General features: G+C 37.3%; 1 protein-coding gene across 4 annotated transcripts in view; it reads right to left on the bottom strand.

Annotated features, from left to right (window-relative positions):
- The window catches only part of LOC105392277 (sodium/potassium/calcium exchanger Nckx30C), a 59,248-nt gene extending 43,461 nt beyond the window's left edge, over nucleotides 1–15,787 (bottom strand). Inside the window, exons 1-2 of one of the 4 annotated variants that reach the window (XM_038105930.2) lie at nucleotides 14,579–15,785; nucleotides 3,110–3,133 (exon numbers count right to left, since the gene is read on the bottom strand). In XM_038105930.2, coding sequence (XP_037961858.2) covers nucleotides 3,110–3,133; nucleotides 14,579–15,268 — 714 coding nt within the window. In that variant the 5' untranslated portion in view covers nucleotides 15,269–15,785. Of the gene's footprint in view, nucleotides 1–3,109; nucleotides 3,134–14,578 lie in introns of all 4 variants that reach the window. The other 3 variants (XM_038105931.2, XM_038105933.2, XM_038105932.2) reach the window with 3 other exon arrangements.
- Between the last annotated feature and the right edge of the window lie 2,712 nt (nucleotides 15,788–18,499).

Below are 18,499 nucleotides of genomic sequence, written 5' to 3'. Positions count from 1 at the left end.
CAGAGTACACTCGAGAGCAGCTAATCGAGTTCATACAGACTGATAATCATAAAAAGTATTTCGGCCGCCAAGCACACTCATACCGTCAACGAACTGCAGATATCTATGCGTTATTCATAATAGTAATAGGTATTATTATTACTTACAATATTTTGGTCAGTCTTGTTGAATGAGCGCAAGTGGTTAAGGTGATAAACAAGTTTTCATACTAAGTAGGTATTTATAAAGTTATTACAATAGGTAAGTAAATTATGTATTAAATAGGATATAAAAATGGGTATTTATACACAGCAAACTAGCCTTACCTGACTATAATCCTAGCGTGAACAAACATGGGTTAGTAATTGGTACCCAGTACCGAGTCACAATTTAGTGTTTGAGAATAATTATCATGATTCATCCTTATCACAAAGTCCCCTAGTTATTAGATGTTTAAACCTGCCATAGGCATTACTAAATATATCAATATCGGATGTTACATCCATTAAGTTACAGAAATTGACATTATAAGTTTGTTGGCTCCTTATAAGAAAGCGGTTACGGGTATAGTTTTTGTTCGCATTAGGTGGCACAAACACATGTAGGTATTGATTATTTAGTTTAGCAACGCGAGAGGGGCGCGTTATGAATTTAGATTATACCTAACACATATTTTATCCAGGCAATGGGTATAAGAAAGTTAAACCCATTGCCTGGATAAAACATACATACAACATACATAGTTCTGCATGCAAGGCTAAGATGTAGTTTATCTCGAATTCCTGTGAGGATGGAAAATATTAAGCCACTAACTCTTTGTCTTTTGAATGCTTAATACCATTTAAACAATTTTGCCTTTAGGACAAGTTCACTATTTTCGAATTGCCGTTAATGAGTCTACAGGTACACAACTGTTATCTAAATGTGGGTTTCATCACGATGTTTTCTTTCACCGCAAGACTGTTAGTAAACAATAGTGTTACTTAAGTTCCAAAGAACCCATAGGATATATCCACTCACTGAGCTACTGACACTCTTTTCAAAATAAATAATAAAAAAATGACAATTATAAATTTGAGCATGGCCAATTCACATTGGTATGACTATACTTAGTGTTGCAGTCCTCAACGCGAATGTGGCGCATTTAATACAGGGTTTTTATATTCCTGGTTTGGCATTACACTATAAAATGTGAGAGAATAGTTATTATCCCGAGAAATAGTTCATCTTAAGTTGAGCATAACGTGTGTAGAATCTAGCTTTTCACAAGTACATACCTTTAGTCAGATACACATCTTATTAAGTTGCACTTTATGCGTAAGTAATATTATTATGTAAAGGGATTTAACCTAAAAAGGTTCACTGTACAAATTGTATTCAGAAAGAGTTCTTGTTCCCGTGTCGGTAATCTCATTTTCCCGCAGACGCTGAATCTGGAGTTACGTACAAAATAATTGATTTTCGCTCACAAAATATTTTTAAGAGCACTTCGTCTTTCCAAGAAGCGTCCGTAGTCGAGCTAGCTTCAGTGATCGTAACTGTTCATTGAAGTTAAGCAACACATGGCTGTTTCGGCAGCAGAATGCCTTGTCAGAGGCCGCAGGCAGCTTGAAAACATCTGACAGTCGGGTTGACCACTTAAAACTCAACTCCCAGCACAAGCATGCTTGTGTTGGGGTTCCCCAACCCGCACTTGGCCAACGTGGTGGATTAGGCCGCCTGAACCTTTTTTTCAGGAGGCCCGTGCCCCAGCAGTGGGGACTTGATGGGTTGTGTGATGTAGAGGACGTCTTATCAGCAGATAATTTTGTTGATGTTATTGAAATATGTACTTATTACTTGGTGGTTATATCAATTATCTTGAATGTAATATTTATAAATGATTCAATAGAAAAATCATTAATTCAGGGTCTCGTAGAGTTCATAAACCATCTTCAGCTTAAATCTTTATTAATGAATTTGTAACTTTACGCAAGCAAACAATAATTTAGCAATATATAAAACGCAGCCTCACCCTCCAAAAAATCTACAACGGTTCACCCAAACCATATTAGATAGTACCTAAGTATCAGGATATCCATATCAAAAGTCATTAACCAATGTGCGTATCGCCAACATCCCTGAGTAAGGCATGTGATTAATTTCCCTTCGGATATTTTGCGCTTGAAGCATTCTCCCATTCCACCCCTTCCCTCTATCTCCCCACCCCTCCCTGGAGAGGCCGCTCGTGATTGGCGAATTATAGTATTCATTACCATACATACCTTCTTTCATAATTAATTTATTTAAAGAGAATCATAATGTACGTACACTAACATTATGAAGAGTAGAAGTTTGTGCTAAAAAGTAAGACCTAGTGTTATCAGAAAAAAAGTTAAACTGGTTTCAATTAATTACTGTTTATTCGTTTTTGTGGTTCGTAGTTACTCAAATGAATACATTTGTTCACTAAGTACTTTAACTCGCACGGTACGCAATTGATACTAAACGGGAGATCTTAATTTCTGAATATTTATTTCCTTAATCTTTACGAGAAATCTAAAATATTCTTTAATAAAAATGTCGTTAAATGTATCAGTAAGCTGGCGAATCTTATTACAATCAAGCACTGCTTAGAGCAACTTTACCAAGGTATTTAAATAAGGGTAAATATTATATTTCTCACTCTTTCAACATAACTCAGAAAAAAATGATTAAGTATTGTACTACTTAAAAACAGGCGTATCTACAATTCATTATTGCTACATATTATCGATTCAAAATAATTAGGAATAGCCCTAATAAAATACTTAACTTTATTCAATAAAACTCATCATGCTGTTAATGTTTATGACCCATATCAAGTAGGTACCTAACTAAATAAACACCATGCTTTTTATGTATATTTGTGTACTGTATTTAATGTGTGTTAGTAAAATTATATAAAATATGTAGGTAGTAATGAGAACAAATTGCGATAAAAGCAAAAAGAAAACTAAAGGCATTCTCAGAACGCGGTACGCCGCCGCTGCCGCTGCTTTTAGAGCACTAGAAGTGTAAAGCCGACTTTTTTATATAAAAAATATAAAGGTGCAAGTATAATAATATATAAAAGTTTCATATAATATTATAGAGAAGGGTAAGAACTCACCAAAGTTTGTGCGGCGGTCTGGTGCTGTAAAATATAGGCTCGAGTCAGTATGGCCGATAGACAGAAAGATCTAAAGTTACTATGAAAGACAGTATTTTTTCATATTTAAATCGAAGGCATTATTTGTAAAATAAACAAAATTTAAATAAAAATGCCTTAAATACCTACTTAAAAGTAGTTTTGAAAGTGCCAGAAAAGGAAATTTGCAATAGAAAGGAAAGTATGCTGAAAATAAACTTAGTGTTATTTTGTGGTAAAAGTGTCTGTAAAAAGCTGCGTATGTAGGTATAGGTGAGTAAATTGTTAGATTTAATAGGGAATATGCAAGTGGTTCAAATAAAGGTCAAATATTATTTATAATAAACTTTGTTGTTTCATAACTACGACTCCATCATTATTTTTGATCATAATTTATTTTTGAGCAAGTAAATGAAGTTGAAAAGTACAAAAAAACTTCGGTAAATTCTAACTTCCGAGAAACGTCACCCATTTTCTTAGGGCGGATGTGACGTCATAATTCTTTATATATCAATCTCAGAATAATAACTTCTTTGCGTTTGCGTATAGTTAAATAAATGTCAAGTGTAAACAAAATAATGTCACCGAGTATTTGAGATGCTCGTTGTGATCAGATACGATGGATCACATAAAAATTCTTCCAATACGAGTAGATCCTAGCCTCCTATAACCTCTCCACTTCTTGTTTGATATGCTTGTTTGTTTGCAAAGTTTAGGACTTTTTATATTTTTTGTTGGTAGTGTATGGGCTGCCACTAGTTGTTCTATTGTAATGAGGCGTAAACAGCCATTCGCTAGTCAACGAGCCACTCAAATATGCTCCATATTGCAACACAATAAAATTAAATTTGTATTGTAAGTATTATGACATGAACATGACACAAGCTTCGACCATTTACAACCCTAGACGGACTCATCTCATACATCGCCTACATTGTAAACAGGCCAATATTTTATTACTTTTTTGCGTGACTGTACTGTCATTCCCTCCTGTCATGTCATCGAGTGCATGAAAAAATGTGGCAACGTAAGTGAATTGTTACTAAGTTGGTAGAAAATGGAAACACTATAATAATGTGGTACTTATTTGTTGTACTTATGTGTTATGTTTATGTGGAACAAATAAATGATTTATCTATCTATCTAATGTGGTGATATTTTTAAGGAAATTTCAATTAGTTAAAATACGTTTCCAGTAGTCCTCTCCGCGGCTTTTTCTAATTAGTTATTTCTATCCATTTGCATACATGTATATTAGAATTTAAGCTGTTAGTGATAAAATTACCTTTTGTACCTATAATAAATGATGTTAGATTTAGTTGTGTAAATGTTTACGTTTTCTCGAATACAATTTCGCCTCAGCGGAAACTATCACGAATATTTTAACAGATGATCTAGGTACTTATACAGTTGACAAAAGAATACCAAAACTTTTTTCGTTTTCGTAAATTGCAAAAACAACAACCATAGAAACGCAGAAAAAAAAATTTAATAAATGCGTTGGCATTTGCAAATTCCATCCATTATTGAAGGCGATATAGAATAGAATAAATAAATAAATATGTGGGGACATCTCACACACGGCCATCCGACCCCAAGCTAGGCAGAACCTGTGTTATGGGTGTCGAAAAGCTGATATATCTTACACAAATACATAGATAGATACATACTAAATATAAATATCAACACCCAAGACCCGAGCACAAATACATTCTGTCATTAAATAAATATCTGTGCAATAAAGAATTAAATTAATAAATATCTGCCCCAGCCCGGAATCGAACCCGGGACCTTGGGGATAGCAGTCAGGGTCACTAACCACTACACTACACCAGTCGCCGAATAGAATAGAATACTATTTATTTTTCACCATTAAAGAAAATTTATATAAAATGAATTCAAGGTAAGTACCTAATTCCAATTTTAAGAATCCAATCACGAAACAATTTATGGTACACTTTTCATGTCAACCGGGTGTCTACAGGACATTCAAGCGGTTCATATAAATTATCATCACTTTTTGGTATTTATTTTCAAGAAAAAACTGGCAACACCGACGAAAATTATATCAATATTTACTTTATTAAATTATTTATATTAATACATTATTTACAGATGGTAGGTGACCTTGTATGGCGTTTTTAGTCGACCTTTGTAGTTTCTGCACACTTTTAAAGCACATACACGCATTTTAAAAGGACAAAACTGAAATTAATGCTAACTGTCAAATATGTGTAGCACCGGCGATGACACAATAGACACTGCTAGAGCGAAATTTGTAGCGGGGCAGTAGTGCCCCAGTTTATGTATGGCAGCAATTGCTTCTTCTATGGGGAATCTAGGGTTGTATATAATCAAAGGACACAAGTTGCTCTTTCTACTTTTAGGTTATAATGGCAGTCGTTAGTATATTTCAAAAGTTGTTATTTTTTTCTAAATTAAGTTATGGAAGAATTCTCGTAATCAGAAGAACTGGACACATTAAATTTATTACGCAGTATGAACGAGTAAACTGTGGCCAGCTGCGGAAAAGGACAGCAAAGACTATTGAAAAGTCGAGAGCCGTGTGCCCAAATATTAGGGAATATGCATATATTTTTATACTCTTATTCGATAGTTTAGATGGGGTTTAGACCTTTGAGATATGCACAATGGTTCTATTCAAGAGAGCCAGGTGCAGGTTCTTACACCCCCACAGATAATAGAATAGAATGACCCACTAACCCTAGTCTCTCTTACTGAGAACCAAAGTTACAGTAAGTACTTACATACAATACAAATATTACTTTATATTCATATTGCCATAATAGCGTAATATTGTGTACAAAGGTCCTCTGGTTTGCGCGCTCCCATTTCAAAAGAGCTACTAGCAGCTATTTACGAGCTCCCATTACAAAACAGCCACTGGTCACACTTTATTACCATTACAAAACAGCCACTGATCACACTTTATACACTTCCTTTTTCGTTTGTTACCATGACAACATTGGTTTGTTGAAAATACAAAAGTACTCTTTGATTACTTGATTAGGTAAAAAATCTATGCCGACTGACGGGACTCATTATTCTGAGCCGTGAAATTAAACGATTATGACGTCACGACAGCCCGCCATCCTGACGGGAATTTCTAAGTGGTCGTGATTGTTGTAATTTTTTAACTTTCTTTAAAATACCTTAAATTACTTATTTTGGCGTTGAATTTTTTTTTACTATAATAAAGTGATGTAAAACTATCCAATAAAAGTATAAAAAAAAATTACGCATATTCCCTATTGATCGCCTCTATGTCACACTCCTGTGAATGTGATTGAAGATTCTAATAATGTGTATTATTTTTTTTCTTTAATAATGTGTGTCGTAAGAGTTGAAGAAGTTCTGAAACTGGCCGTAATAATAATAAATTAATAATATTTCGTTTAAAACTAGAGCATTTGAAGAACCAAAGAGCAGTAACAAAAATAGAATAAAATATATAATACATATCCGACGACCGAATGGCGTAGTGGTTAGTGACCCTGACTACTGAGCCGATGGTCCCGGGTTCGATTCCCGGCTGGGGCAGATATTTGTTTAAACACAGATATTTGTTCTCGGGTCTTGGATGTGCCCGTAAAATGGCAATAGGCCCGCCCCCTATTACATTGGGACTAACATAACACTCTGGCGAAAAGTGGGTGCAGCAATGCACCTCTGCCTACCCCGAAAGGGAGTACATTAGTACAAGGCGTGAGTGCGTGTGTGTTATATCCTATACGTACATAATTATAATAATTAAAATACATATCAAACGTAACTTAACAGCATCTTAATAGTGTCTTTTCGTTTCTTGTTAGCGACTGAAAACAAATAACTTACACAAGTTCATATTTAGTTTGTGACGGAAAAACAAAACAATCTTAGATTACTTATTATGTGAATACCACGTTTCATCTTAACAACCTTGAAGCTGAGTACTGGTAAATAACTGAACTGGCTGAAACATTAAAATATTATTGAAAACTTCACTCTATCTTTGCTAAATGGAAGTGCAAAGGTCGTCAGTTTGGACAAACAAGCTTTTGATCAATCAAGAAATCGTATTTCGTTCATACGTATGTGAAAAACTTTCCATTATAAATTACGGTACCACTTTAAACTCTATATAAAATACACTATCATACCTACATGCATACATACATACTCTCACAACTGTAATCCCCGAAGCGAGCCGTATCGACGTTTTTTTAATGAGTGCTTAGGGTAAACTAACCTCTAACACTAAAATCTAGAATCTAGATGTGCTGGTTCCTCATGATGTTTTCCTTCACCGTAAGAGTACGTGATTCAATTATTGTACCTACTTAAATTCCTTATTTGTATAGAACTTATTGGTACATAAGGCAGTATTCGAACCCACGGCCTCTCAAATGAGCCGAGATTTTATCCATTACGCCACCACGACTCATAAGTATATACGCGTCTAGGTATATAACGTGGCATTCTACCTGTAAAATCCTGCAAACTTTTCTAGAAGAGCCTTAGTATGACAAAGGGTTATGTAAAGCAAATCTCTGGCTGGATGCCAGCGCCCGGAGTACGAGTATGTAACGGGTGCATAACGGGAGAGGCTTTGTCTCACTATGTCTTACACTACACCTCACTTAAGTTTAGAAAAACTGTGTCTTATTTTGTTGTGAATCTACTTAAACGGTCTTATATTTCAGAAGGTATTTTATGTCTATTACATTATACTGTTTGGAACTCCGAAGCGCAGATCCATCCATGTCATAATCCAATTTAATTCGACTGATTTCCCGGATAAACAGTTTAACTTAGTTTGTTTTTGTAATACATATTTTGTATATCCTTCATTCTGAAGACCAACCGAGAAGAGACCCATAATTGGGAGACCCTGTTTCTAATTTATCTGGACAATCTGAAGTAGTCTGATCAAGAGGTCTGCCCTTCTCTGCTGAAAAGACTAGCTAGCTTCATTGTTCAAGAATCTGAAAAATACATTTCATGACAAAATATATTTATCCGAAATCTATTAAGGAACTGTTTTATTCTTTGCGATTTTATCATAATGAAAGTAGCCCAGTGTGATAAAAACACTGATTACTAATAAAATTGCATCCTAAACACCTTTTTTAAAGTTCCACTTAAAAAATGCCGACACCAAATGGCCTCATTTTTTCAAACTAAATGTTAAAATAATTTTAACACAATATTTACGTTTTTACTTGGTAATATTCTCACGCGCTGTTAAATGTACTGAATATTTTCCGTTTAGAAGTAATATGGTGCTATTATCACTGGAACTTGTTTATTTCTCACGAGTGTACATAAGAATTGACTACTAGACACTCTTCCGGTTGCACATTTTCAGTGAAACTGTGAACTGTGTGCGGCCATATTGTCCATCCATCCGTTTTATTTAAGTCATAAAACAGCTAGTGCTCATCTCTAGGTGCTAGTTCCTAGCTAGTTTATTTATGTAGGTAGGTATACTTGAGCACTATTATTAACTCCCACGTATTTGAATCATGAAAGTGAGATTGAAGCTCCATTCTCGGCCAAAATCTATTATTATTAATGAACTGCAACAGTTTAAACCAAAATATATGTAGAATGGTATCATATAAGCCTGCCAAAACGTTCTAACTCATTGTTTAAAATTGTATGTTAGGCATATTATGACTTGGACTGTTTTTAAACATAATTTATCTTGAAACGTTATAACAGAATATGTACTTACAGCGATTGTCTTCTAAACATTACAATATCACTGTCACTGTCCATATTTCGTACGCCATTCAAGCTAAATTTAACTACCAGGTTCATCTAACTGGTCGTATAGTATCTCAAACTCAATGACTACAACTATCGCTGGCATGAACATAACATGGCCTTATCGGAGGCCACAGTGCCCTGCGCCGACTGATACGAGCTGATGCTAATTCAATGCACTACAAACTGGGCAGAAGGTCGTAGTATCTAACTGTCTACACTGCACGGGTCGTTTACGACGAACTCGATAAACGTGAACTATTACGATTCGCCATTTAAACGGCTCTGTGATTGGTAGAACGCGCATTCAAGAAGTTTACTGATGTCATTAACAGACCCGTGCCGTGGGCCACAAATGATAAAATAATATATTCTAGGGAATTGTACGTACTTTTGAAATTAAAATTACTCTTATAGGTTACCGAGTATGAAAAAGTTTGATTGAAATGCGAACTGAAATGAATTTGTTGTGTCAGTAAAATAATAACTATTTCCTGTATCACGAAATAGGTCACACGACTCTCACGCAACGGCAGTGCTACGATCTTGCTACGATATTTTCGTAGCGAATGCTACGAGGCTACGAGCTACGACGTAGCGCGTAGACGCCTAATTTGCGAATTTGTTAGTTGTTATACTTTCTATGACTGTAAAATTAATTACAACGGGTTTTCATGACCTTTAGGATTTTACACTAGGTACTAAACATCATGCTCTAAATTAAATGTTTTAAAACATTGGTGTCAGCATTTTGTGAATGGAACTTTCATGTTGAAAAGTTTACTTCCCCTAATTTTACATTTACAACGTGTTGTTTTATGTATATACTCTTTCGTGTAATTCCAGAGAATTCCGTGGGCACATTCTCGAGTCCTACCCACGTTCAGCAGAAAACAAGTACGTCTGATACTGTAAACTTTACTTGACTCTTATTCGTGCCTGGTAAGAGCGAACTTTCCTTGCAAGTTTTACATGAAAGGTGTCTTCTAGTGTACCTTAGGACACATATTGCTCTCACGCCTACCGCGCACCGAGTTTATATGAACTTCGTACACTGTTGCACAAGATTTAACCGTCTACCTGATTTATTACATTCTTAACCTAAATTTAGAATGTCCCATATAGCGTTTCAGAGCAGTACTCTCGTACTGAAATAAAATGTGGTATATTCCTGGATGCTTTGTTGGTAAAACTGTATTTTAATCTACTGTATTGCACTCGTAATAAAATATACTGTCTTTCATTGATACATTTCTTACATATACAACATGTTTCTTTTGTTTATCTATGTATAGTATCAGTTTTATAATTCAAATACTGATGTACCTACTTATAAATCTTAATTAGGTCGAAATACTAAACAGTATAATTTTATACATACATGAAACTATATTATTGATAATTATCTTGATACCCAATCATTTTGTACTTGGTATTCAGAAAATATTATATACCATAAATAAACTTGTTACTTTCCACTCAGGCCCGACTCCCTTGAGCAAGCTCAGCCCACTAACCCACAATTTGGCAGGCGTGTGTAATACACGCCTATTATATTACTACCAGTAGCAACTATCTACGTATATTATGCACTAGCCACACTCAGGCACGTATATTCCGGCTGGCAAATGGCCAAAGTGCCTCTCTCAGGGTTGCCACACGTGGGAAACGTAATAGGGCTACACAATTTAGTTGTAGCATTTTTGTTTCTACACGAAATTGGAGTTGTATGAGTAAGCGCTTGTTTATATTGAGCTGCGGTGTAATTATTTATAGTTTTCTGCTATTAGATACTAACTTTCAATTCAATTCGATGAGTGCAAAGGAGTTTTATTGTCCAGCATGGATACACATGTTGTGTTTAGCAATCGAATACTTTTGATTATTTATCTGTAAACTTCCAGTCGTGTATTCAACTATCTTAGGGCTATATTTCACCGGGACACCATGGCGGCGCAACCAGTCGCCGCTGCCAACAAAATGTATAGAGCTCTACGGAGAGTTACTCACCTGGTGAAATATAGCCCTTAGAGTTGATGTTGTTCTGTCACCTGAGCCGCGAGCACAGGATTCGAAACCTCCGTTTACGTTGCGTATCGCCAAATGTCACTGTCAAAATGTAAGGCCAATTTGTTAGTTCCAAAAATGGCATTTGTTTTTTCCATATGTTTGTGTAGAAAATAGTGACAGTTGACGATGCGTGCGTTGACGATATGTTTGTGTAGATTCGAAAATAGTATCGATAATAGAATCCTGTGCCCGCGGCTCTGAACCTTTCTTTTTACATAGCGTGATAACGTGTAGGGTTTGTCATCGTGGTGAAAAGATAAGGATTGCTTGAGTACCTTATAGTCAGTGATGGAAAAGTAATCTGACTGGCTAATCCTCTCAAACGCTAGTATATAATATATAGTATGATGCTTGTTATTAAATTAACGCGGTAAAAAGAAGAACGATAAGTGTAAGGAGCATGCTGAGTACCCAGAGTCCATTGTACGCTATTTTTTAACCAATTTAACAATCAGGTAGGTACCTTAAATGTGTTTAAAATAATATAATTGGGTTACATGGCTTCCATAGTAGGTGTGTACCTGTGTTATGGACCAAATAATAAGTTAAGATAAAGTCACTCAATAAAAATAAAGTCATAAGTAAGGATACAGTCACTCAACAGTCTTTTATTTATTTTGGACCGCAAATATAATGCAGTTACTGACTTCCTAATCATTTCAATAGGATGCGATAGCAAACCAGTCAAGCGTTATAGTTATACCTATATATAGTCTCAAAGTCTGAGACAAGGTTTTTACCGCTATAGGTTATTGTTTAAATATAAAAAATACTCTCTCTCCTCTACTTACTATATTTACACATGCAAGTGCATAATATAAAACTTTTGGTAACTCTTCCGTGGATCCAAAGTTTTCTAAGCAGATATAATTTATTTATTTGATTACACAAACATGAAATATAAGTGTACAAAAGGTGGACTTAATGCTTAAAGCATTTTCTACCAGCCAACCTAAGCAGATATAACTATTTAATCATTCAAAAAATCAAATAAAGTGCAGTGGCAACCCTATCGCGGAATGGCCAGCGGCCTTGCACCATTCGTCACTGAATGCACTTCGGATTGTCGTTCAAATAATTGTTTTGTTTAAAGCTTTTTCAGTTTAGAGGAAATTGGTGTAGCAGTTGAAACCTACTATTATTTTACACTGCAGATTTTATTTTTAACGACCACAATAACTTTATGGACATAAATTTTTTTTTAATAGCTCTTGCTGAGTTTTATTAATAGGGGGGGTAACTTAACATATTTATTAACGTTTTTTTCTGTAAACGACCACAGCTTCGTCTTTCTCGTTTGTTTTTTGTAGATTTTCAACTTAATGGTCTTTTGATGATATAATCACATTGCAAGTAGGCACTTGCCGTAAATTGAGCACTACTTACACTACTTGTCATTCGTAGAAATTCATAGAAAGGCCTCAAAATGAGATGTGAGGAACATTTTGAACATCATAACACAGCCCTTCTTTATAGTAGTCGTAGTTGTTTACAAAACATTCATAAAATACTCAGAAGCTACACCGGTTCGTAGAAACACCTACGAGTGCGCGCTACGCGCTACGAGCTACGCGCTACGAGCTACGCGGCTACGAGGCTACGATACGATACTGAAAGGTTGATGTTTCCAAGAAACTGCCATTGCTCATTTTTAATACATAAATCACTTATATCAGTTATATCATGATCTCAAGCTCTGGAAGAGCTGATATATTGAGGAATCTTATAATGTTATCATGTTTAATATTATAGGTAGCGTTCTAACAAAAAAAAACAATCAACAATCTTGGATAACGCACGATAACTTTTAAATTGATTAAACTTCTATCTGATAACGACGACAGTGCGGTAGGTACAGTAGTTGGAGTGACTTACTAGGAAGCAATCCATAAAAATATGAAGACACAAATTAGGTATACAGGGTGTTATATCTAAGCCCGAAACTGAAATCAGAATTTGGAAATTCGCGAATTTTTTTTTCCATAGCAAAAGTCACGTGACCAACAAAGTTTCTATGGAAAAGGATTTTTTTTTTTCGCGAATTTTCAAATTCTGATTTCAGTTTCAGGCTTAGATATAACATGCTGCACATGTAGGTTTCGGCTTAGTATACCCTTTTTGCAACACCCTGTATATAATTGATGAATAAACAGCTGTTTCTGAAAAACGAGTATTACAGCTTAGATTTCGAATTATCGAAATCTAAGCTGAGTAAGCAAGAAGTCTCAGTACTAATTATTCACTACACCTACACCTAGGTGTAGATTTAGCCTGACCTATGCATAGCAGGGTGGTAACAGTAAACTAATTGGCCACTGAAATCTAAACTAATTCTGAAACTCTTCGCACGGAACGACCGACACGCAGGTATCACGGCTAAGTCTAGACTGATCATTGTATAATTACTGTACATAAAAGTATTTTTAAACCAGGATTAGAATGTGATTCTCACGGTATTTGACAAGTGTAATAAGTGTGTATTTGTATTTCGTAGAAAGCTGCATAAATTTTCTTCCTTACCAGTCTTTCCATGAAGCATTATATTTTCTTTGACTAAAAAGAGTTGAGTAAGTGTATCTAATTTGACTTGTGTATCTAGTCTATCTGGGCCTTTGATTAGAATGTTGTTGAAGAATGATTTAAAACGTGATTTAATAAAATTTATGATGAGTGTTCTTTGCATAATTTGGTGATACAATTGGGTTAGGCATTCCAAAATAATGTACTTTCTTGACTTCAAAGAAAATATAAAAATATTGACATTTCGTAATCAATAAGTATAATATTATATAGTGAAAGAGTAATTTATAGATAGGTAGGATTGAGTACCGGAATCCTATTTTATATATTTTACATAATAATAAATACTTTACTAATCATGGAAGATCAAGCATAAGAAGCCGTGTAATAATAAATAATAATAAAACCGTAAAACCTGATGAATAGAATCCGCTGCTCTTGAATAGGGTACAGAAAACAAAATATAGACAGTGAATAAAACAATTGCAGCATACAGTGTTGATGAGTGAATAAAATACCACCTATAGAAAACATAACTGTTTACAATCTACAGGATGATCAGCCGAGACCAGTCTGATATAATCGCGATGAAAATCTCTGGGCGCAGTCGTCATAACAACCGATTGCAAAACACCCAAACGCCCTATCTGCCCCGCGGACAGCGCAAAATACACCCTCCACCCTTCACTTAAGAGACAAACTGGTCGTAAAGTAATCAGCTACCCACCTGCCACTCACATAAACACATATGCAAATCTGACCGACCACTGTCACGGAAATCATGAATGGAATCCCTCCGCGGAACTCGACGCTCGCATTTAGTATTCTTACCGTGTTTGTGTACATTGCGGCGAAATGTAAATTTATGGGCACGGGAATTTCATTGTTAAATTTTCCTCAGTAACTTAGCGAGTAGATACAATTGAACGTTACATATCAGTGTAGATTAGTGATAAAACTGTAGCGCGTGATCGTGAAAGGTGCTTGAAATATCGAACTAAATAGCGATTGACGGTCATGCAATATCTCTGGTCGTATGAAGCTAAAGCGCCTGGTGCTCAGCGGAGCGAGGGCATGCGCGGGCGGGCTCACCGTCGGCATCAGCTGGTCCGTGCTCCTCACGCGAGTCACCTTGTTCTTGTAGATGAGCTTCTTGACCGCGCGCTCCACCGGCTGGTTCCAGCACATGAACATGACGTAGGCCGCGTACAGCGAGAACAGCGCCAGCGCCTCTGTCCAGTAGATGAGGTTGTCGCGGAAGCAGTAGATGAGCACCAGCAGGCTCACGGAGTAGAAGGAGCAGTCTCGGAACAGCGGCCACCACGTGAGCGACAGCGTGGTCCGCGAGAACAGCGCGCACGCGCCAATCACGAACAGGATGTTGAACACGGCGGAGCCCACGATGGTGCCGATGCCCACGTCGTCGAACGACACGAACACGCCGATGATGGACGTGAACAGCTCCGGCGCTGAGCCGCCCGCCGCCATGAACGTCGCGCCCGCCACGTCGTCGCGGATGGCGAGCCGCTCGATGATCACGTCCAGCGACGGCACGAAGAACTCGTCGCACACGATGGCGAGTGCCACGAACATGTAGCCCATGCCGAGCACGTGCAGCAGCACCGCGCCGCCGCGCCGCTGCTCCTCCGTGAATATGTCGGGCGGGAACAGCGGCGGCGGCTTGTCGTCGGCGGCGGCGGTGGCCAGCGGCCCGGGCGCGGGCTCGGTCGCGTTGGGCGCGCCGGCCCCGGCCAGCAGCGCCAGCAGCAGCGCACCGCCCATGCCGGCCCTGGGCGCACTGCCGCCGCCCGCTCGATACCGCCGCACTGCGACCCCCCCCGCCCCCGCCGCCGCCGCCGCCCGATTCGCCGATTCGATTTCAAAACATCACAATTCGGTGCCGCTTCCTCGGGGGTCCGGTGCCAAAACGCCTCGTTTCTTGGCGTCTCGGCGCGGGGTTTTTTGTCGAGATAATGTCCTTGGACGGAGTTGGCAGGCGGCGCTGGAGGTGACGGACGATAGCGATCAGATTTATCGTCTGCATAAAAATTTGCTGAAATTTGGGAAGATTAAAATAAATGATTTATTGCACGAGTGTCGGACGGCAATGGAAATATTATTCGTATAAAATATTCATGGTATTGAGTCGAGTAAAAGGTTTTATTTGGGTCCGCGCTAACTTCCTTGACAGGCTGTCGCCCGAGGTCCGCAACAGCCTGGAACTCGGAAGTAAGCTAACGTCTTTGGCCCAATTCTTTTGGGCGCCGCCCGCCCTTCAAGGACCGCCCGCCGCACGGAAGTGTGATAAAATATCGTTTGCACTAATTGCCTCCTTGTTGTGACCCAAAGCATTTATTTTCTTTTGGGACAAAGTTCGATAGTATCTAAGTACCTACATAATAAACTAAGTACCAACGAATAATTAATATGATTATGAAAAACATATCGATAAGATGTCCAAATAGGATATGAGAGTACGGATGCACATAGACACACACATTAAAGTACCTTCCTAAACCTACTTCGAATAAAAAGGTGGCATATATGTGGGGACATTTCACACACGGCCATCGGCCAACATAACAATATAATATGGGTGCCTGATTGCATAAATACCCATAGATCTATTATAGGTACATAGGTAATAGGTTGTGCTTATGTGTTAATCCAGGGTGTCGTTAAACCTTATAAAATTCCAAAATGTGCTGAAAAAAAATCCGTTTTCTCGTGAAAGGGTTTATAATATTGGTACAAAGTAATAGGATAAACAGCAACCATACAATAGGCAAAAACAAGTGCTCATCATACTATTAATGGTGTGTTTGAGGGGACGTACCCTTCTTATTAGAGAAGTACTTAGTTAATATTATGTTCCTTGGGCGGGCTTGAGCGGGATTCGAACAATCGACCCCGAACTCCAAAGGCAGGTTACTTCAATCTGTGCTACAACGTTAGTTTATTACTTCTATGGTTTATACTACCACCTTATGAGTTACGGTTTTGTACTTAAATACTAGTTTTGGGACGTGATGATGATGATGATGTGCGACCACTGCGTCGCCACCGCCGCTTGCCGACACTTTACATAAAGCGAACAGTTCACGATGTATACTCACGATGGCGCTAGCGAAACTTTCAGACCACTTTCAGACTAACAGAACAGATTTTTTTTTCTGGTTTTTATGACCGGCGTTAGATCTAAGTGAAAGTGAGGTGTAGCCTACTATAATAGCGCCGTCAATAAAAAATATCATAACTTCGGTTTAAAAGCGTTTTTTTTTCAAAACTGCATTGTTTCACGCCCTATTTGTGATTTCTCAATTTAATACCAAGAATGTAGAAGTCTATGTAAAACGATAAAAACGGTCGTTTCTGAAAAAAACAGCACCGGCTACCATCTATCGGTCGATTTTGGAACTTTTTTTATTAACTATCAGAATATAACCTCTTACTTGGAACCTATAACTCTGGTACTTTAACTAACGTTCAATATCACTATAAACCACTATAAACCTTTATTGTGTCTGGCACTTGTTTCTGTTGCAGAGTTAGCTTTATCGGACTCTATACCATAGAATAACTATAGATTGGCAAGTTGCTTGGCGACCCTCCTTGCGGGGTGAAAGACGCGGAGGGGACGAGGTACCCAAGACGACAGCGGGTAGCGGGAGGGTAGCGGTGGAGGGGAACGCGTGCACTGCATGTCATTGTTACGGCAGTCTCGGCCGCGCAGCCGAGGCGGCCACATGTCTTATATAGTCTGTCATAATTTGAGTGCGACCCACATGAGATCATTGATCCTGAGACCATTAGTCTTAGGATGAGTGTTGAGGCCTTTTTAATATTATCATTATATTATTATTAGGTATCTATAATTCGTCAACAAAATAACGTTAAAAACAACAAATCGTGTAATGTCTCAATATAGGGGCTTCTTGTAGAACAGCGTACCGGATCAGTCATGCTACGCGGCTAAAGGTTGGTACTGCGCAGTCAGATACGAAAAAGTAAACAACAAAGACGAAGAGTCCATATGACAGTGCGTCAGTTGTCAGTTCTTGTAACTAGGAAAGCAACCAAAATTTATGTGATTTAATGAAAGTAATTAATGAGCAAAACACAGAGAAAAATTACAAAATTGATGAAATTTTGAAAGAAAATGGTCATATCGTGCTTCGCCTACCCCCATACCACCCGGAATTAAATCCTATTGAACTTGTGTGGCTCGCAAGAACGTCGATTGACTCTAACTTAGATAAAGAGATAAAAGACTTAGAGTTGCTTTTCTCTAATTATTCGCCTGAAAAGTGGAGAAATTGTGACGACCATGTCATAAAAAATTAAGACGAATATTATAAATCTGATAGAGTATTTGACAATGTATTGGACAGGTATGTTATTGTTTATTTATAATTTAATGTAAATTAAACATAAAATATTATATGTGTACACTGAACTAATATGACTGGCGTACTCTAGTACATTATACTTCAAAGTAGGTATAATGTTTTTTGGTTTTTGTCTTAGATTTATAATTGAAGTTAATGAAAACGATGATGAAGATGAGGATGACGACGACGATGAACAAGTTAAAACAGAGAGTGAACATGAAATTGATTTATAAAATAAAACACTTTTACATAAATAAATTCAAATTGGTAGATATTCTGAAGGTAAACATCCAAATTTTAATGCTGTCAAACTATAAATTTTAAGCTAAATATGACATTTACGGGAACACTCATAGAATAAAATTTTACTTACGTCAGAAATAGTTACAAGCTATCGCGAGATTAATCCGGGCACACTTTTCTACGTGTGTAGCATGTCGTGCTACCTCGCCCCCGCCACTTCTTTCACCCCGCAAGGAGGGTCGCCAAGTAACTTGCCACATTATAAGTACTAGTAAGTACTACTGTAGTACTTAGTTATTCTATGTCTATACGTTTCTCTAGTTTCTTCACAGATAAAAAAAGAAATCTTTTAAATATTTTAGTCTGGCAACATTTTTCT

This window comes from Plutella xylostella, chromosome 19 (assembly GCF_932276165.1).
Source record: "Plutella xylostella chromosome 19, ilPluXylo3.1, whole genome shotgun sequence".
NCBI lineage: Eukaryota > Metazoa > Arthropoda > Insecta > Lepidoptera > Plutellidae > Plutella > Plutella xylostella.
Note: the sequence above shows the minus strand (reverse complement) of the source record. Positions and strands in the feature narration are given on the sequence as shown.